A 22,441-nucleotide genomic window follows, 5' to 3' on the forward strand; every position below is an offset into this window, starting at 1 on the left:
CCAGGAACCTTGGGCCACAGAAGCGGAGCACATGGAACTTTAACCACTCTGCCACCAGGCTAGCCCCCAAGGTAATTTTTTATTACTCTTTAAATAGACATAAATCAATTACATATCTATATACTAGCAATAAACAATGGGAAGTTGAAATTTTAAAATTCCATTTAAAATAGCATCAAAAGTTATAAGATTGTTTGAAGAAAATTCTGTATTCTTCTCTCTTATTTCTGCATTTCTTACCAATGCAGGCATTACTTGTCTTTGTTCTGAACCATCTTTTTAACAGTGCTTGTGTCGCAAAAACATTAGAAGACAGAGATAACGTCTTTTTTAGATACTTCCTTTGCACTACATTTGATAGAGCAAAAGGAATGTTTGCTTATTGCTCATTATAAAATGTTTAGGTCTCTAAGCTTGTGCAGTTATTGCATGACTGTTTTTTCATCATCCATGGGAATTGGGGTTTGGATAAGTGGTGTAAATGCTGATACTTTGGCTCATGCTATTGCTGGAAATAACAAACTATCTTTTGTCTCTAGCCCAAAAGTCTCCTGTCTTCTGCCAGCATCTATGCAACTGACAGGCTAAGTTGTTAGCGTGTAAGTAGGGTAAAATTTCAGAAACTTCATAGTTATTGAAGAAAATACTTAGGAATAAATCTAACAAAACATGTGCAAGACCTTTACATTTAAATTACAAACATCACTGATATTAAAGAAAACAACTAAATGAAGAGATATAACATTATTATTGATTGAGAAACTCAGTATTGTTACAATGTCCATTCTTTCTATATTAATATATAGATTAAATGCAATCCTTTATAAACTTCCAACAGACTATTTTGAAGAGAAAAAGATTATTCTAAAATTTATATGGAAAGTCAGAGGATTAAAAAGTCAAACTGATTTTTAAAAGGAACACTTTTGGAGAACTTATATCTTGTGATTTCTAGATATGATACACTATAGCTACAGTGTGGTATGCATGTAATGCTGGGAAAATGAATTGATGGAACAGAAATAGATCCTCAGATTTATGTTTGATTTTTGACAAAACTAGCAAATTAGTTGAATGTGGAAAGGAAAGTCTTTTCAACAAATTGTGCCAGAACAATTGGATATCCTTATGAAAAACTGTGAACAAAGATCCCTCTCTCACTCCATACACAGAACAATTTGAGATAAACCATAGTCTTAAATTTAAAAATTAGAACTTATAGGTTCTCAAAGAAAATATAGAAGACTATCTTTGTAACCACAAAGTAGGCAAAGCTTTCTTGGACAGGCCACAAAAAACACAAACCATAGCACTTAAAAAAATATATAAATTGCACATTTATATGTTCTGACATTATCAAAATTTAACATTTTGGCTCATCAAAAGACTCTATTAAGAATATGAATAGATAAGCCACTGTCTTAGAAAAAACATACACAGCACATATCTAATAAGGAACTTATATTGAATATACATATTATTTATGTGTATGTATATATACACATATATTATATATATTATATATACACACGCAAAATACAATAAAAATTCAAGAAACAATATAAAAATAGGCAAGCTGTATGAATGGTTAATAAATAAAAAAATGCACCACCTAATTAACTGTCAGAGAAATTCAAATTAATACCACAATGAGATATCACTTTTACCTACTATGATGGCTAAAATTAAAAAAAAAGTACTGAGGGGCTGGCCCAGTGGCTGACTAGTTAAAGTTCCACACACTCTGTTTCGGTGGCCTGGCTTCATGGGTTCATAACCCAGAGGCAATAGAATACACAGTGTTTAAATCCATTATTATGAAATTCAGATTAAGGCAAAACTAATCCATGTTGATAGAAATTAGTTGGTGGGGGAGGGCAATCAGTGAGGAGGAATACTCATAGAAAAACGGCAGGAAGAAAATTTCCAGGGTGATGGAAATAACTTATTTTGGGTGATGGTTATATAGATATATACAATTGTCAAAACTTAGCAAACTAAACATTTATAATCTGTGCATTTTATTACATATTAATCTTGTCTCAATTTTTAAAAATATCAGAGTGTCTGGTGGTTTAGGAAGACAGAGGAATTCGCTTATTTATCCGTGGTATGATGGAAAAAATTCAGACACTAACAGAGTAGGCACACATTTACCCTTTGGCTGAAGGACAACCCCTGTGTTTATCTTGGTTGAGAAGCAAAGGATCAATGATCCTCTGCTCCTGTAACATCAGCCTAAGTGCTGGGCACCAAAGTAGTTGCCAAGGCTTAAGATCTCTCTTTATTCTTCTGAATGGTGTTCTGTTGTACTCTGTGCATTTAGAAAGAAAAAAACTTGTTAAATGATTGTATTCGTTATCTATTGCTGCATTACAAATTACCCCAAAACTTGGTGGCTTAAAACAGAACCCATTTATTATCTCATGGTTTGTGTGGGTAATGAATCTAGGCAAGGCTTAGCTGTGTTCTCTGCTTCGGGGTCTCTCTCAGGCTGAAATTAAGGTGTCAGCTCAGGCTGTGTGGTCTCATCTAAAGGATCAAGTCGGGAAGGATCTGCTTCCAAGCTCACTCATGTGGTTTTGGGCAGGATTCAGTTCTTCAAGTGCTGTTGGCTGAAGGCCACCTTCAGTTACTTGTCATAAGGCAGAGAGAGAGGCAGAGTGCTGGCAAGATAGAATTTTCAGGCTTTTGTAACCTATGGAAGGTATGCACTATCACTTTTGCCTTATTCTGCTCATTGCAAACAAGGCACTAGGTCCAACCCACACTCAAGGAAAAAGACTTCACAGCAAGTGAGGATCATTGAAGGTTGTCTTAGAATGCTGCCTGCTAAGATACTTACCAGTGTGTCTAACATAGGAGATACTAAGTGTAAGGTACTGTTTTATAGAAAGTTACATTTTCTGACCTTCAGTGTGCATGAGTTATTTTATCTAATAATGAGAAATTTACATTATGCTAAAGAGAAAATATAACAATCTTTAAATATATCTTCATAGTATATACTTGTAGTGCATAATATAACCATTAATTGACAGGGGAACAAAGTAATCTTCCAAAGCTATAAATTATTAAATTTTAATTACAATTTGTAAAGTTAAGTACTAAAGGGGATATGGTTTAAATAATTGTTTTAATTCAGTTTTCTTAGTCAACTGGATCATTTTTGGAATATAAATTGGCACATGTTTATATTATAACAGTTTTGTAATATAGATATAACTTTGATTGTTTGAACACTTGATTACTTATTGGCTTGATATTTCAATGACAGAATTCATCCCAAACTACCGAAAATAATTATTTAACTTTAAAGTTGATTTTCTAAATTTTTTATTTTTAAAAACTTATTAAGTACACTACTGTTATTATGCACTTAATACAGCTAAGGAAACAAAATGGTTTGAAAATATTTCTAATAAGGAATAAACTATATCTTTCATTCAATATTTTGAATACCATTGGGTTTCTACTGAATACACTAAACTATATGCATATAGACAAGTAAACATTTTTATTGATATATTTATAAGCCAAGCTTCTGTATCAACCATAATCCTGGAAGCAAGATTTTTACAAGTTAAGGAGGAATTTTAACTAAAAGAAGGATGTTAAGCTCATCAGAGACCAAAAAAATGGATTTCTTTCATTTCATCTTGCTTAAAATCTGAATTTTTTAATGTTTCTGTTGCCCTGGGTCAAAGGCCACTAGGCACATGTTTCAAACTGCTGACTTTTACTACAGTTTTCATCTTTCTCTTGGATTAAAGTTTCAGATTCTATAATCAAGTCTTCTCTTTCCCCTTTCCCCTATTGTCTAGGGCAAGGGGCTGACTGGGGAAAGGGGCTGGGGACAGATGTGGCTCCTTGACTTAAGAACCATGGTGTCTTGAAAGCGTGACTTTAGAAGAGCTAAAAAAGGGGAATGACCTTCGTTCTGTATGCTAAACCAAACATCAGAATCATACTTCGAGTTATTTAAGAATCTTCCATAGCCTTGCTTTTAAAATAGTTATGCTTACTTTGGGAATTACACTCAATTTTTAAAATGGCTTTAAAACAAGTGATGCTAAGAAAATCCCACACCCTCTCCAAAGACTGATATATCAGGAAAAAAAATTTAGATGGTCCTAAGAAGTTGCTTCCTTCTGATTGTGAAGGTATTCACATCCTTGTATGAAGGAGGTTCAGTGTTTATAATGTTGAATGATCACAGACAATGTCCATCAGCTGGTATCTACGAAAAGCGCACCCTGGGTCTCAGTGCAGACCAAATGGATAGTCCAAAGTGATTCTAGCAATTTTGAATGTCAAGATTTCATTTTGTAATGGTTTGTTTTAGCCTTATCTTTCTTATCATCTTTGGCATTAATGATTATGTTTTATATGATTTAGAGATTTCCTTTTATTTTGAAATAATTTTATAATCATATCTTTATAAGCACTGTTCCCTCTCTTTTATTTAAAAAATTATCTTTGACTCATTAGTGAGCTTTCCAAATACCACCTTCTTGATTACAGCGAAAGCCAGGAGAGATTCTCTGCTCTGATGTTCTAAAAAGCAAAGACTATAGGATAAAAAGAGACAGATGACACCAAGGGATTCTAGTTAATGTTGTACCACAGCAAGACTATGGGACAACATTTTTCTACTATTGGTGGTATTGGTGGTGCAGTTTAGGGTGTAAATACAAGTAACCCTTCTAAGAATACTCTCCTTTTTTTGGCTGCTATCAGATGGATTTTTTCCAGCACCAGCTAGCCAATAGCATCTTGGGTATACTTCAAATGGGTTTTTGTCTGATCACCTGGAGGGAATTGAACGAACAGTGTCATAGTTAAAGAGTAAAAACCTCGTCTAGAAATCCCTCTGATAGAATTCTGAGATGAATTAAAAGCTTCTGGAAAGTATAAATGAGGTCCTATTTTGATATAGGCATACCTATCATAAGGAATCTAATAGAGCAGGTATAATTAGCTTTAGGGTTCTCTGAATGCCCACTTCTCCTTCTCCCATGTCTTTGCGCTTGCACTTCCCTTTCTCCTTCCGCTTCCTCTTCCTATTGTTAAGTCCTTCTCATCCAGGGTCTTCTCCAAACCCATTTCATTCTTCAAGTTCCTCCCTCTTCAGATTGAGTTTGGTGGCACCTCTTTTGTCCTGTCACAGGACACAATTCCTACTTCATAGTATGAATCACATTATATTTTAACCTTCGCTTACTTGATCCTTTCACCTATTCTACTGTCAAGTTCTTTCAGAGCAGAGACTTCATCTCTAATTCTCTGCCCCCCTCACATACTCTCCCAGCACTCCATCATTTTTCTCCACTAACTACTGTTTGTACTTACATATTTATATGTGTGATTATTTTATTAATGTCTAACTCTCAAATTTTATGAAGGCCAGGACACATCTGCTTGACTTTCCATTTTATTCCAGTGTTTAGTGTTCAGAGTACCTGACATCTTGTAATTGAACAAAAGAATTCTGTACTGCCAGGACCTAACTGGAGGCCTGGTGTAGAGTTAGTGCTCAGTAAATATCTGATGAATAATTAGATGTACATTTTAGTTAGAGCCTGAGCTTTTCAACTTACTACTTATATGTTCTTCATTTAACCTCTCTCAAACTTTATTTCCTTACTTATAGAGTGGGAATTATAATACATTTTGTACATCTAACACAGAGTTATCCCTAGGATAAAATTGAGGATGGATAGCAAAGAATGTGTAAATTCTAAAAGACTTTGCATATGATAGTTATTATAATTAGTGCTCAGAGATGGGCTATACCCGTGGAGGTATTAGGATGGACATATGTCACCCTGGAAAGGCTTTTGTTGAAAGGGTTGGGTCTCTTCAGGGATTCAGAGTAAACTGCTTTGCCCTTTGATAGTGACAGCATATCAAAAATCAAATAATTAACAGTAGCACACTGTGCCTAAATAGCTTCAATTTCACTTTTCCTAAAGACAGTTGTATTAGTTTCCTGTGGTTGCTGTAAAAAATTATCCCAAATTTGGTGGCTTAAACAACAAAAATTTATTCTCACAGCTTTAGAGGCCAGAAGTCCAAAATCAGGATGTTGACAGGGCTGCACTTCTTCTGGACGCTCCGGGAGAGAAGCTGTGCCATGCTTCTTTGGGTTGCTAATAATTGCCAGCTTCCTTGGCTTGTGGCCAGTAAACTCCCATCTCTGTGTGCATCCATCTTGACAGGGCCTTTTCCTCTATATCTGTCTTCTTTGTGTGTCTGTTATAAGGACACTTGTTGTATTAGTTAGGATTCTCCAGATAAACAGAACCAATAGGATATATATAAAGAGATTTATTATAAAGTATTGAATGGAGGTTGAGAATTCCCAGGATCTGCTATCTGCAAGCTGGAGGCCCAAGAAAGCCTGTGGTGTAGTTTGAAGGCCTAAGACCCAATGGCATAATTCCAGTTCTAATCTGAAAGCTTGAGAATCAGGAGTGCCAAACACAGAAGATCAATGTTCTGGTTCAAGCAACTAGGCAGAAAGCGAATTCAACCTTCCTCTGCCTTTTTGTTCTATTCAGGCCTTCAACAGATTGGATGATGCCCAGCCACACTGGGGAGGGTCATCTGCTTTACTCAGTCTTGCATTTCAAATGCTACTCTCTTCCAGAAACACCCTCACAGACACACCCAGAAATAATGTTTAACCAGCTATATGGGCATCCCATGGCCCAGTCACATTGACATATAAAATTAACCACTTCACTTGCTATTGAAATGAAGGCCTACCTGTATAATCCAGAATTATCTCTTCATTTCAAAATACTTAATTATGTCTACAAAGGCCCTTTAACTAAATAATGTAACATTCACAGGTCCTGGGGATTAGAATGGAAACATATCTTTTTAGGGGCCACCATTCAGCTGACTACAACAGTCTATGTAAGAGTGAGTAGAGAAAACATGCCTTCGTATAGACTGGCTGTATGGTGACTAAGGTGTTCTGGTGTTGCTGACCATTCACACAGATCAAGTAGGTAATCATTTCATCATTTCTGTAGTGATTTTAGGGATATCTGGACAGTAGCCCTCCCCCAATGTATATCGTACAACAACTTCATTTCTTCTGGTCTTTTTATTGCATTGCTTTATAATCTACCAAATACAAATTTAGGCAAGTCTTTTATTTTTATCGTTATTATTGTTATTATTGGCAGTAGTAGTTGTTATTGTTTTGGACCTCTAGAGCAAATAACTGAGTTAATCAGCGCCTTGGTACATGGCACATTATCATCACTGATCTGTGCGAGTCCCCTTTCTTGTACTTTTGCTTGTCTGCATATATTTATATGTTCTCTATGATTCCCATTCTCCACTTTCTTTTCCTTCCCCTCATAGATTACCCCATAAGATGTTTATGTAAGTCCTTTTGCTTGTATGTGTTCTCATAAACTGTGTTCTTTTATGTGCACATATTTTAAATTATTAATTGGTGCTGCATTAAAATTACATTCTACTTCTTACTCTTTTCACCAAATACAATGTTTTAAAGATCCACACTGTTGTCACCATGTATATATAATCTACTCCTTCTAATAGCTACACAACACGCCATACTCTGCATCCACCCCAATAACCTCCTGCTCTCCCAGGGATGGCTGCCCGGGATGACTCTGACTCCCTGCCACCAAAATAATGTGGCAATAAGTCATCTGTCTATGTCCAGTTATGGGTCTGGATACATTTTTTGGAGACTATGAACATAGAAACAGGATTGTTGTTGCTAGAGTTAGGAAGACTATGAGTTATTTATATCTTTGTGTTTAATATATTAAACCAAACTTGTTCCTAATAACTTGGGCACATATTTGCACAGAAGTCTAAGGTTGGGAAATTGGGGTAGCAAGAGAATAGTATAGGGCTCCAAGTGCCTCGGGGCCAGGGGCTGTGCCAAGTAGAGAGAGGAGCATAATGGGAGTGGGAGGATTTCAAAAAAGCTTTGCCTTTTTCCTAAAGTTGGTCTTGGGATTGAATGAACCATATAGTTTAGCTACAATCTGCATTTTTTATTTAGTGTCTATTTCTTAATAGAAAATTTGGAGAGTTTTAGGCATTGGTTTAAATGTCAGAGTTGAAAGTTACCCTCTTTACCTAAGAATTTAAATGAGTTTAGGGGCCACAGTGACAAAAGAGTCCTCATCTTCTACACTATTCTAAATGTTTTTGTCATGATGGGCATGCTAAGATTGTTTCCAACTGCAGTTTCAGCAGATCAGTCATCATTCTCAGGAGCCTCTTATGTTTATCACTTTTCCACAATTCTTATTCTCCTGATGTATCTAGGTTCACTTTCGATGTACCAGGAGAAAGTCTGCTTATTGTCTACTGCGTGTGATATGCCCGTTTTCATTTTGTCTTCCCTGCTGTTGTGCATATCCGACACGTGCCACTGCATGCCTTCACATCGCCCCCCTTCCCTTCAAAACGCAAGCAGGAAAGTACAGTGACAGCAAGGAAATACCCTGAAGGCCAGTGCCCCAGGTCACAGGAGGCAGCCAACAGAAAGGGACACTAACTGAGAGCTTGGAGGGCAAGGACAAGTCAAGCTAATTCAGTAACAGGAGATTTTGTGCCCAGTTCTTTGGTGGACATATTTACACAGAAAATCTTTGGAACTCCTAAATATCAGATCAGGTACGCCCTTGCTTTCCATCAGTTAGAAATGATGGATTCATTTCCATGACTTATCCAGATAACTGGAGCAAGAAGCCTGGATGTCAAGAAACTTAGGCTCTTAGTACCAGCTCTGTAATGAACCCAGTGAACAACGTTTGCCAAGTCATTTAACTTCTCCTGGGCTTTCTCACTTCTGTGCCTTCGCAGGCGTTACATCTTCTATCTGGAATTCCCTAACTCAGTGACAGGCAAACTTTTACTCATCAGCAATACTTAGCTTGGTATCATCCTTTTTTGGAAACATCCCCTGACTCTCCCCACCTACACCCGACTTGAGCAGTTAGGTGCTGCTTCCTTTGTGCTCCTGTAGTACAGTTATTATTTACGTGAATGTCCCTCTCTCACTCTGCCCCCTTCCCCTACCCCAAGCCTTACACACTATGAGCTCCCAATATTTCTTCTATTTTTAAAATCCTAGTGCCCAGCGTATGGTTTGACATCTATTAAATACTCAGTGTATGTTTGTTGAATCTAACGAATGAACTTTACGTCTTTATATTTCTTTGTATGTGAAATGAAGAAGTTGAGCAAGATTGGAGGTTTACAAATGTTTAAATGTGGAAGAGCCAGTTTTCTCAGTTAAAAATTTAAGGGAAGGACCAATACATTATGGAGAAAAAGAAGAAAGTGCTCTATTTGAAGTCAGAATGGGATTCTAGAAACCTGTCCACTTGACCTCTCCTCTTGGAACAGAACACTAGGAGGTGGTGAAATACAGTTAAAACAAATTGGCCTAGAATCACGATTGCTCACTTTCCTTGCAGCTATAAAAATGTAATTCTGAGAAAGTTATTTTTTCAAGTAGCAACATTTTTTTTTATGTGAACGTTTTTTGGTAGAATTTTTCCTATCATGTAAAAATACTGACCTGCCTCCCTAAAAACCAGAATGCAGCACTAATGCAACTGAACCTTTCCTTAATGACTCAGGCCCTCATTAGGAACGTTCACTGTTTCACTGAGCTGAATTCACAGAGGTGTTGTTATGACGTGTTTATTTCCCTGTATCTCCCCTGTCTGTCAGCTGCCATTTCTTTTGCTGTCATTTTTTCTGACCTAATAGCTCCCTGAGCTAATCTCTTTTGCTCAAAGCCCCTGTGCCCTAAATTTTCTGTGAGCTAAAACAATAAAAAATAAAGTTTGTTTAGAAGTATATGTTCACACACACACAAAAATGAGTAGGATTTGAGAAAGTTGATGGCCATTGTGTTGGCACTATGTGAAGGTCATGAAGGTTATTTTAGGTATTTAAATGTTTAGGGTTATTTTCTAGTTTCTGTGTCCTTTGCTTTGGGCTTGCTAAAGTCAGGCTTCTCCGTAAATATGTTTTCCAGAAAAACTAACCTTGGTACAATCTGGGAATGAATGAATGAATATACCTTAAATCATTTAAAGCATTTAAATTCTTTTTTATACAAAGGAAACAATAAAATATTTTTGAGCATGAACCCTTAATGTATGTTTACTTATAAATTATATACATGTACTTTTGTATTAATATGTTATATATGTTAAAAATACTCAAATAGAAATTATAAACAACATAAAAACAAATATCAATGCTCATTCTAATATTTTCTTCCCACATTCCAGAGAATTGTCTTGTGCACTCCCTGGTATGCACGCACAATAACACACCCCACTTACACACCTCTGGTTTAGATACTATGTAAGAATATTGACTTTGACTTTAGCTAGGCAGATAAGCCTCTGTCCAAGTGAAAACTAATTTAGCTGCTTTTTAAGATATCAAATCAAATTTTTTTTTTTATCTCCAGAACCTAACATGTGGCCTAACATGTAGTTGGTGCACAATAAATGTTTGATGAATGTTAAATGAATGAATAATGGAGATTTAGTTCATAAGGATGCTTTATAAATTGTTTTAATGCGTTCATTTTATTTGCTTAGCTCATGTCAGACTTCTTCCACAATGTGTTCACACATTATTATATCACCATTAGTGCGTACATCACTAGGCAAGAATGGTTGTAACGCCCATTGGGATTTCAGTGGCAGAGGACTTTGAGCCAGGGCTAGGGCATTTAATTCCAATTGGAAGGCTGGTCCCCAGGGAAGGTTTCCACCCATCCAGATTACTGGAGTGTGAAACATGGCAAAATCTGGCCTAATAGACACCATAAGGTGATACCGAGGGGCATCTGGGATGGCAGAAGGGGCACCAGCAGTAGTAGTAACTAAATAATGGTAATTCTCAAAGACAGGCAGAAAACAGTATACGACATTGGGAAGGATGTGGAGAAAGGGAAAGGGGCCAGCAAAGACATGTTTGAATTGAATTTCAGGGCATAGCCACTTCTAGCGTTTCTGCTCTTACACTACACCCTCACCCTGGGCACTCATAACCTCCTGGCCAGTAAAGCACCACCCATGTGCTTGTATTCCAGACACCTATCCAGCAGCCTAGTGGATGGTTCCAATTAGCTGTCTCACAGGTCCCTCAGACACTACATCATCTAGGTGATTAACTCAGCAGCTTTCCCCACACCTGCTTCTCCTGAAGGTTTCCATCTCTGTAGGTGGTATTACCACCATCCACCTAGATGCAGAAACCTGGATGTCGCCCTTGATTCCTGTAGCTCCCTCATCCTTTACCTCTGTCTGCTTGGCTCCATTCCTGCATCCCTTACCTCCTAATTGGACCTCCTAGCTCCAGTCAGGGCCTCTAAATCATTTTACATGTTATACCAGAGTAGCTTTTATAAATAGAAATTTGGAAAATACATCCTCTTTGTTCAAAGTTGATAGGATCCCTGCTCTTCTCCAGCTTCATCTCTCATCACTCTCCCCTTACATTTGGTTGTCCTTGTATATTGAACTTCTTTCAGTTCTTCAAAGATGCTAGGCTGCCCTCAAACCTCTGGGCTTCCACCCACACTGCTACTTCTGGCTGGAGCAATTTTTTCTTCTCTTTTATTTTCTCCTTCTGGTCTCAGCAGAGACAACTTTTTCCAGAAACTTTTCCCTGATTCCTAGACCAGATTACATCTCCCTGCTAGGTAGTATCATAGCATTCCACAACTTCCCTTGCCATCCCACTCAGTGACTCTTGTAAGTAGTTGTATGTCCATATTTCCTTCTAGACTGTGAGCTCCATAAGGGCAATGGCCACATTTATCATCTTCACTAGTGCGTCCTCAGCACCCATGACAGTGTCCTCCACCTTCATACATATTTGTTGAAGAAAAGAATGAGAGGATGAGTGCACTGGAGTGCTCATCAGGAGCCAAGCCTAAGGGATTAGTTAGACAGACCGAACAAATACAGCAAGGCATGGGGTAAATGGGCAGCTTGTGGAACACTTAAGAGCCCATACTTTTTAAAATGGTGTATCTTATGCATTGGTGTCTTATGGGCTGGTATCCTTTGGACTTCTGGGTCCTCCCAGAGGGAAGACCTGAGTTTACTTACAGAAGCAGGATAGACTTGCAGTCAGACAGACCTGAGTTCTAAATCCAGAGGTATAATCCTCGCAAGTTACTGATAGGGCTGATGTAAGAATTGATTGAGATAATTTGTATAAAGTTCATGGCATAGTTTACATGGTGTTGTGACATGACCCTTGTGATACAGTCATTATGCCATGCTCAGCGTTACCCATCAAAATACTTCTGCTCTATAATAATAATAATAGTTAATATTTTTGAGCACCTTCCCTCATAGATGACATTCTACCAAATACTATAGAATTATCTTATTTAATCCTCATGAGACCCTATGAATAGTTTTTCTTATTCTCACTTTATGAGGCAACCGAGGCTCAGAGAGAGGTTGATGAACTTGCCCAAAGTCACACAGCTGAGCAAGATATAGCTTCTGAGCATCTCGATGATTCTACCACATAATCTTTCATTTGTTCCTAATATTTTTATTTCAACTTTATTTCTTCCCCATTAAAGAGTAAGATGTTTAAATTTAATTCAAGGAGTGTTTACTGAATCACCTCCCATGTGTGCAACATTAAGTACTGTGTGAAATTAAATTAACAGATATTTATCACCGACCGTAACTTTCTAGAAGAGTGTTGCAATTTCTTGATATTCATGGACTTTAACATCTCAGTGAGGGGATAAAAAAGGAAAAGTAAAACGAGGCAAGGAAACATATAAGAAAAAGATAAAACAGAATCTTCCAGAACAGCCACTTTCTATGCCACTCCTTTGCAGATTATGCTGTAGTAGACAGCAACGCTTCTTAACTGTTTATTCTCTAATAGTAATTCAGTTACCATCAGAATCAATCTGCTTCCATCAGGCAGATTCCAAATGGTCCAGGCCCATAGACAAGGTTTTAGGAGTTAAGGCACCTTCATACACACAATTTCTGAAATCTCTAAATTAAAAAAAAAAGCGTTTGTTAGTCATAGGTCACTGGGCAAAATGTCATTTGTCTTTTGGGGAGTATGGTCTGAATAACCGTCATCAGAAACTTCAAAGGCTGTGTTTTTCAGGTTTAACTGAAAGCAAGTTTCGTGGCACTGACTTATTAAAAGTAAGAAATGGATCTTCTCAGTCAATTGGAATCAATTCGAATCGGTTTTTGAAGAAATGAAATTCCTGGGATATTATCAATGATACACCCAGAAAGATGTATCCAGCGTACATTGTCTTCAATTTTTATAACATTGCTGTGATTCCTGTCTTGTCCTAAAGATTCAAAGAATGAGTTTGTTCTAGCTTTCTACAAAGGAATTCTGCGTTCCGCTCATGATGAAACAGAGAGCAAAAGTGATCCGAATGTATTACTAAAGTACTTTATATCTGCAAATTACCTTATACTTGTTATTCTTGGCTCATCAGATTAGGCTACCATCAGAATGTCTCCTTTATAAACGGAGAGGTGATCAGCTTTCTACTTCTGGCCACAAGTTCATCTCACCACAGAAGCCATAGTTCCAGGCATTCAGCCTGCCATAGGCTGGGCTAGGCGGGGCTTGGCGCCCTGGGCCAGGCAATCCTCAAGGGTGTCAGACTTGCCTGCCTGGATGCCTCTAGTGGTTTGATGCAACTGCAACTGGTTTTACCAGAACCAGGATCCTGTCTGACCAAAATAAACGAAGAACTGAAAAACAGAATAAAGGTAATTTTAATTTCAGAGATTAAACCCTCAGCTAGGGGTCAAGGTTTCAAAACCACCCATTCTCTATCCCACCAGGAAAGCTTGATATTTTTGTAATTTTTTCTTTTGCGTTGTCCACCCTAGAGGTTTCTACTTTTCTCTGGGCATTCCCAGAATTTCAGTTGGTCTGGGGCAGCACCGGGAAGAGGAGTTGGGAGAGGGGATGCAGTGACTCTCTGGTCGGGGGCACTGTCGGCCAGCCAAGGGCCAGCCACCTCTCTCCTCTGTGCCAGCCCCGGGAGGGCCCCCTCCGGCCTGCGCCAGCCCCGTCGGGCTTTGGCCTCCTGACCCAGACAGCTCGGGGCGTGAGGGAGCTCGCGGTGGAGCCGGGTCGCCGCCCCCAGCCTCGGGCCGCCCGCCAAGAGTTCGAGGCCTCCTGATCCGGATGTGATGAAAAGAAGCAACAGAGGGAGAAGTGTTTCAGGAGTGTAGGAGTGGCGGAGGGGGCAAGAGAGGCAGAGGAGGAAAAGTCCCCCTTGGAGGAGAGCTGGCCGGACTGAGCCGGCTGGAAAGAGGGGGCGGAGAGCGCGCAGCCGGCGGAGCGGCTGCCGCAATTGCGGCCACTGCGGTGTCGCCGAGGGAGGCGGGCAGGGACGCCCAGGGGCGGCCGCCGCCGTCAGGCCACCGGGGCGCGATCCGACTGCTGCCGGAGGCTCGCTAACTTTCCGGGGCGGAAGAGGAGGAGGAAGGGGCTTTGAGCGAGTTGGGGGGATGCCGAGGTAGGTGGTGGTCTCCCCGGCTGGGAAGAGGAGGGGTCTTATCCCCACCCCGAGCTTCTCCCAAATCCAATCTCCCTTTCCCGCCTCCTCCCTCTTCAGTGCCCCTCTCCGACCCCGGGACTGTGCTGCTGTCAACTTGCTGGGTAACAGATTTCCTCTCTGGTTTCAAATCAAAACTTCCCCGGGGTGGGGTTTGGGGGAGGGAAGCGGAGGGGGAGGGAATGTCCCGCAGGGGTGGTGTGCTCTTCTCTGAAAACACTTTTTTTTTTCCGCCAGAAGCAGTCAGTTCCCTGCACCCAACACCTCACAGCCCTTCCTGCGTCCGCCCCGCAGGGCGGCGAGCTAGGCGGCAGCGCGGTGGAGCGGCCCATGTCCGGCACCGGCGAAGCCCTGGCTCCCGGGCCCGCGGGGCCGCAGCGCGCGGCCGAGGCGGGCGGCGGCCGGCGGGGCAGCCCGGGCCAGGGTGAGTGCGTGCTTGCAAGTTGCAAGCTTCTTTGTCATTGTTGCATTGTAGAATTTGTTCACACATTTACTGATTGGGGTGGCGTTGGGGAATCTGGTGTCGTGAGAACAGATTCCTACCTTGTAGTAGTGAACTTCTGCATAGTTAGCTTTACTCGAGCAAGTTCTCCAGGATTCCTACCCTAGATCAACAACCGGATAAGAGGGCGGGATCCGCTGGTCCCTCCACTCCCCCTTCCTTTGGCTGCCGAGAAACAGGATGACAGGATTGCTTTTCTTAAGTCTGTGCATTTCGGGGCCTAAGACTCCAAGGTGCGGGATCTAAAGCCCTTGTCCCCGACGTCTCTTCAGTTCTTGTGTCTTCACCAGCTCCAGGACTGCCGCTGCTCTCTGAACAAGCGTGCGCTCTCGGTTCATCTTTCTGTTTGTCGTGGGCTACTCTGCAACTAACTTGGTTGATAATCCAGGTTTCTATGACCAGTTGCTTTGGAATGGCTGATTCATTCGTTTACAATAACTGTTTTGTTTTGAAATAAACATGCTTTAAAAGAAACACTTTCCAAGAATGAATTAGCTCCTTTGTATTCTTCCAAAGTGTAAACACATACAGCCTGTAAAGAAAATACTCTTGTTTCTGAGAAACTTCCATAACAGAACATAACAGAAGAAAGATCGTATCTTTCTTCTCTTGAAGGTCACCTACTTCAGGTTTTCACTGGTGACAGAGAGCAAGGGCCTTCCTCTTCTGATGCCTTTTCCTCTAGGGGCCATTCTGATTTAGAGTTCTCACATTGATATAAACGAAATAATTTTCCTGGGCTCAAAAACCTACTTTATACTCTTGATTTTAAGCATATCTGATAGCCTTTTTTCCCCTTTAACAATACTGTAGTGAGTATCTTGGGATTCTTTTTTTTTTTTAGGCAGCAGGAAGTGCAAAAGAAATAGTCAATGTTGAACCCACAATAGGTAAAAGCAGAAAACATCCATGGCTAAATTAAAATGTTCTGGCATTCAGGGCTGTTAAATTGAATTATGTTTATCGTTGTGTTTTGCTCCTAAACAGTGAGTCATTTTTTTCTAAACAGAGAAAATCAGAAAATCAGAGCTAGAATGTAAAACATATGTTTTCCCAGAAGCTGCCCCTGTTCTGCACACTGGATTGGCAACACAATCATTTTCCTGTAGTTAGGCCTGCCCTCAGTAATCATATCGCTCATCGATGGGCTCTTTATGTTCGCACTTGAGCTAATCACTATTGTTAAACAATGCTTATGTCAAAAATCAACATCAAACGCATTAGAAAAACGATTGATTTGGAAATAGTTGATGTCTACAATTTCCAACTTTAATAATATGCATTTTTAAAGTCAACTGGAAGAACTTACAGTGCTACTTAATGCACCTGTGCAGATGGGGTGCTGTAGGGTATCACATGATCTGACTTTAAGAAGCGGGCATCCAGAATGGTCTGAAGTGGAATGTTGACTGCATACAACACACCTGTTAATAGTGTGTAAACTCTTGGGTTCTGTTTTACCTGAAAATTGGCTTAGCCTTAGCAACATAGTTACATATTGCATTTTTATTAGTTTAACTTTGACTCACAACATCCTTTAAATAGGCATCAATTTAATTGTAAGTGTAATATAAAGTTGGTTTTTTAAAAAAGAAAATCCATTGAATCTTGTTAAAATACTATGTCTCAAACAGGCAGATTTCATAAGGTTTATTGAAAGAAAACAACTTTTGGAGTGAGTGGGTGGGGGAAAGGCTTCAAGAGGTAGCTGCTCATGGTTGGGTTGGTTTTCTTGGTAAAGACATTAGTGAAGAAGCTTTGCTTTACTCTTAAGCTTCTTCCTTGAGTTCTTTTATCCTTTTCCTTCTGTCCTTGGATTCTTTGTCATCTTTTCAGAATAGTTCTCTGGTAAGATGTGGCTGCCTAGTTAATTGAAACAATTTAAAAATTTTATATATTAAAATCAGTGAGAAAAATGGAATATTTTATGAAAGTTAACAGAAAATACCTTTTTATGAAGAGGAAGGAGAAGGTCAAGTCTTCCCCTGCAAACAAAGTTAAATATGTATGTGTGTGTGTATATATGCATGTCCATGAAGACGTATGATGTACCCTATGCATAGATTACTATGTTGTAATGAGCTATCTATACTGCTAACCAAAGGCATAGAACGTTCAAGTTGAAAGTCATTGTAGGGGGTCTCGAGTCTGAACTCCCCATCAACTCTAGAATTCCTTTCCACATTCTTTTAGGTGATTAGTTAGAAACCTCCAGTGTAGCGCATTCTGCTTATCAGCATTCAGTTACAAAGGTTTTCCTTATTGAGTGCATAGCTCTGTTTCTTTAAAACTTCTACCCTTTTGCTGTGATTCTGCCAGCAAAATTCTATTCCTTTAAAAGCATTAAAAATCTTCTCTATGTATTTTGAAAGTTGTTACAGAGCAAGGACATAAGTTCTTGTGCTCCAGGCTGTAAGAGGGAGCCAGGATGGGTATCAGAAGATGAAGAGCAGTGGGGGTGGTGGGCTGCTGGAAGCTCATGGGCCGGAAGGCAGGCCTGCTCAGTTCCAGCTCATTGTTGCCATTTGGGCTAATATCTTCCAGTATTTCAAGAGATACTGGAAATATGTATTTTTATGTATCATCTCTCCCCTTTTAAAAGTTGGCAACTAATTAAATATAATTCTTGTCCAGGCCAAACAAAACAACCACACCTGCAGGCTGGAAATGGCCTCTAAGCAGCTGATTTGTGATCTCTGTTATTGAAAATAGAAAGTAAACATGCAATTTAAAACAGTTCCCCGATTTATGACTAACTTCTGAAAGATTGATTTGATTTATCTTCTCATGCAAAGTACCTGTTTGTGTCTTAACAGGTGAAGGACAATTTGAGCCAAACTTAGTTTGCTTTTGAGAGAGAATGGTTGTATACATGGTTCATCTAATTGTCATTTTTCAGTTTTTTGGATTAAGCATCTTAAAATTCATTCTGTTGTCAACACTGCAAATGTAGGTATTCGCTTTTTTGTGCAGCAGTTACGAGAATCCATATAGTTGAAAGAGCCTTTTAGCTAAATGCTTCATTTATAAATTTGCAACTTGTAACTAAAAGGATCTTTAGAAAATTTAGTCCAACTGGCTTAGTTTTTAGAAAGGACATCCAAAGAATTTAAGTGACTTGCCCAAGGTCTCATACACAGTCAGGAGAAATCAGGGTGAAAGCACAAATTGTAAAATACATGTCATTGTGATAAATGTGATTGAAGCAGAGAATCAGTACAACTTTTTCCTACGGATGGATAATTGAAGATAATAGGCTTTGGATACTGTGAATCACTTGAGCCTGTGTCCCTGCCTCTCCTCCCCCCACCCCACCCCCAGCCGCCATTGTATTTGCCAAGACTTAGACTGTTGGACTGTTAAGTGCTAGAATATACTTTAATGTGATAATGTGTGATTTAATGCACTCTTCTCTCTGGGGAGAGTCCTCTGAGACTATTAGGCGGACTTTTCATAGCAGGATGCAAAATGCCAGTGAAGTTAATTAAAAATAATTTAAAATAGAAACGAGGGAGAAAATCTCCAAGTTGAAATTACATAAGAAGAGCTTTGACTTAGAAGCTTAGCTGAGTTGTCAGGAGTTTATAGTGACTAATCAGATTTCCTATATGGGAAGCCTGTTTATTTCAATTTCTATAATGTATGCTTGTAATATCCATGTTCTTTTACTTTTAGCATATTGTTTTATCCTTTTGATTAAGGATGCCATTTCTCAAAGTGTGTCATCTTTGGACGGCTGCTATCTCTGGTTCTCAATCGGGGATGATTGCGCCCTCCAGGAGACACTTGGCAACATGTGGAGACACGTTTGGTGGTCATAACAGGGAGTGGGCTGGGTGCTCCTGACGTCTAGTGGGTAGAGGCCAGCCACCAGGGTAATGCTAAACATCTTACAATGCCCAAGACAGGACAGCCCCTCACAACGAAGGATTCTCTGGCCCAGAATGTCAGTACTGTTGAGACCTCTCCTAATCTCTCCAGGCAACTGGCATTTTGGCTCCTCTCCAGACCGGAAGAATCAGAATCTCAGGGTATAAGACTCAAGAATCTGCATTTTTAACAAGCTCCAGGCGCTCTTTATCTCTAGTTGAGAATCATTGTTTTAGAGGCTTTTATCTGTAGAAAGACATGTTACATTGATAGATTTTTAAAAATGCTTTCTTTTGTTTTAGTAGGAAGCTTTAAAAAAGTCCCTTTTTCGAGTGCCAAACTTTAAATCATATCACTCCATGCATACTGTCTTAAAGGTGCTCTCCAAAATTTTTATCGTATACTTCATTTCATAAAAATAGACCTGAATATTCATTCTCAAAAAATTTCTTTTCAAAATTTTATGTACTGGAATACAAATACATTGTGAACCTTAGACAAGAAATATATAAATAAAAATTTCAAAGGATGAGATAAAAGTAACTTTCTTCCACCACCTCAGTGGATATTCTGGTCCTACTGCCCCACACTGTTCTTTGGAGATCCCAGCATTGTGGAATAATAAGGAAAAAAGCCCCAAATTTGCACATGAGTTTTGTTCATTTGTAAGTTGGGTTTTTGGAACTTGGATTATCCTTTCTCATAGGAACAGAGTGACAAATTATATTTAGTTCTATAATAAGTCTTAGAAAATTGTTGGAATTAAACTTTATTAAATTTCATATATTTACAAGGATAAATCATAGAGAACGTGCTATTATAATTCCGGCAGCCAAAAATAAATAACCAAGAACAAAATTAAGTTGAATCGAAACTGGTTTGAAACACTTTTGAATACAGGTGTTTGAGAAAGGACAGCCTTCATGAGGAAACTAGAAGGAGACTTGTCTAGCCTTGGAAGAGGATTTGGGGACATTGTCAAGCAACTTAGAACTTAGATTCTCAATTCTTCATTTTATAAGTTTAGCTATAGAAGTGCAGGGCTTATCAACTAGGCACATTCATTTCCTTTTGCTAAGAAAAAAAATCAAAGGAGTAAGAGAAGGATGTAACTGGGAAAAACTAAGAATGAGGGAGGAAGCAAGTGGTTAAAGATACGTCTATAAATTTAAGACAGCACTAGGAGAGGTTGAACTGTTTGAGCTGGGAACTGTGAAGACCTTCTAAGAGCTAGCGTGGTAGGAGCTGAGCTGGCGGTGGGCATGTTAAGGAAATAGATGATGGGACAAAATCTTGAGTTAGGCGGGCAGCACTGCCGACCTTGAAGTAGCCCTAATACATATTTGGAATAAGCAATTTGGTACATGAAGGGCTTGATTACTATCCAGAACAAGTGTGAGGGCAGCAAATGGTGATGAAAAGGAAGAGTTTCGGGGTCAGGATGGAGGATGGGAATAGGGAAAGCATTTATATGTCTGTGTTTGTAATTCAGGGCACTGGTATAGAGGTTTAATTTTATTGTTGATTTTCATCTCTGCTATAGCCTTTTTGTTTCTCTTCACATTGTTCCTCCCTTGCTTGGATGCTCTATAAATGTTCAATCCTGCATATATATATATATTGAGCCTTGTTATTTTACAAGTACAGAGAGAAGTAGACTGATGAATGAAATCTGGGGCTTGTAGGATGTTGGGGGAAACACATACATTTATACTTACCTATAATGCAAGGTAGGCTGACAGGTGCTATAATAGAGGCACAAAGAAAGTGTGATGGCAGAACATGGGAGAGAGAAAGCATCTCCAGCCGGGGCATTTGGGAAAACCTCAAGGAAAACTTTTGATTGGAGTTGGACCAAGAAGCATGGTGATAGAACTCATCTCAGTGGAGGAAAGCAAGGCTTGAAGAAGATTATTACAGAATGTTGAGTGCCTCACTAAGACGGTTGTATGGGCTGTATGAGGGAGCAGAGAAAGTTATTTTGAGGATGTCCCTGATTCTCCTGCTGAGGAGCTTGTATATCCTTTCTGTAGCCAGTGGTAAGCTATTGAAAGTTCTTGAGAAGAGGAAGAACAGGGCCAGATTGGCATTTTTAGGAAAATAAATCTGCTGGCAGTTCAAAGGATGATTTTGGAGGGAGGGGTAAGTGATTATCCAGGAGTCTATTACAATAGCCTGACTAAAGATTGGATAGCACTGGTGGGAGTAGAATTGAGAAAATAGATTTAAGAACAATAGTACAAGTCAGATAGAGCTTTGCCTAGCTGTAAGAGCCCATTGAAGGCATTGATTTTTACTTATTCATCTTTGAATCTCTTAAAACCAAGGACAGTGTCCAGATTTTGTTGAATTGAATTGATATGGTTGGGTAAAATATTTAATATGGGAGATGATGGAAAGGTAGAAATTTAAGGTCATCCATGAGTTTGCTTTTTAGCCTAAGTAGAAACACAGGAGGAGCTGTTGAGTCTTCTTTTGATCCTGCTGGTTCTGTGGAACTTATCTCCAGCCATGATAGCCAGTCGGCCACTGAAAAAGAGAATTTGTAACTAGGTCAGTGGTGAGAGTCAGGCTCACAGACTGAGGAAGATGATGGATGGGCATGAGAGAGAGAGAGAAGACTGAGGACCAGATTGGGGGAATGACCACACATTAGGGAGGAGAAGGAAAAGAATACAGAAAAAGAGTCCATAAGCATTGGTCACAGAAGTGTTAGATGTTTAGTGGTCATGGAAGATGAGAAGAGTCGTGGTTTGTTAAGGGAGAAACAAAACACGTAGAGAGCTTCTTTTTGATGGGTGGGTTTTGAGCATGCTCACCGCACACAATGAAAGAAAGCAGGAAGGGGGTAGAGAGAGATGGAAGATGAAAGGGCATTGGGTGGAGCAGTGGTACACTGGATGTTTGAAAGAGTGAAATTCTGGGAAGGAATGGGATGAAGAGACCAGTCTTAGGAAAGTTGGGAATGTTCCCCTTTGAGATGAGAATGAGAGAAAAGGATGAGTGATAATCTAGAGAAAATTTGATGTGAAAAAGAGATTATTGAAGGCCTAGATATTCTCAGCAAAGTAGATGGTAACATCTGCGGGGAGCAAGGCGGGTTAGAATGAGTCAAGAAATTTGAGAAGTGTGGAAAAGATTTGGAAGAATGAAGAATTCAAGAGGGAGTCAATCTGGGGCAAACAAAAGGGCTGCATGTAACACTGAGGGCTTAACAAAGAATGAATGGCATGAAGTTTTAGTGGACACGGTCAGCCTGGTTGATTGCCTTTCTCAGCAAGGAGCATATGGGAGCTTGGGAACAGAAGCAGATCGAATGGACTTTTGGAATTAGCATAGGGTTGGAGGTTGGCAGGGTGGAAGCAGTTGGGGGCATGAGGGAGGAGGATCACCCATGTGTGGGAAGATCTTGTGTTCCAGGCTGTGTGGGGAGCCAGAGAGACCAGAAGTGCAAT

At 39.6% G+C, this 22,441-nt stretch overlaps 1 protein-coding gene across 3 annotated transcripts in view; it reads left to right on the forward strand.

Moving 5' to 3' along the window:
• The first annotated feature begins 13,722 nt into the window (after nt 1-13,722).
• Nucleotides 13,723-22,441, forward strand: part of MDFIC (MyoD family inhibitor domain containing) — an 89,092-nt gene continuing 80,373 nt past the window's right edge. The window contains exons 1-2 of one of the 3 annotated variants that reach the window (XM_023639549.2): nt 13,723-13,817; nt 14,852-15,038. In XM_023639549.2, the coding sequence (XP_023495317.1) occupies nt 13,740-13,817; nt 14,852-15,038 (265 nt within the window). In that variant the 5' untranslated portion in view covers nt 13,723-13,739. Of the gene's footprint in view, nt 13,818-14,434; nt 14,576-14,851; nt 15,039-22,441 lie in introns of those variants that run through there. The other 2 variants (XM_023639550.2, XM_023639551.2) reach the window with 2 other exon arrangements.

This window comes from Equus caballus, chromosome 4, assembly GCF_041296265.1.
Source record: "Equus caballus isolate H_3958 breed thoroughbred chromosome 4, TB-T2T, whole genome shotgun sequence".
In the NCBI taxonomy this organism is placed as follows: Eukaryota; Metazoa; Chordata; class Mammalia; order Perissodactyla; family Equidae; genus Equus; species Equus caballus.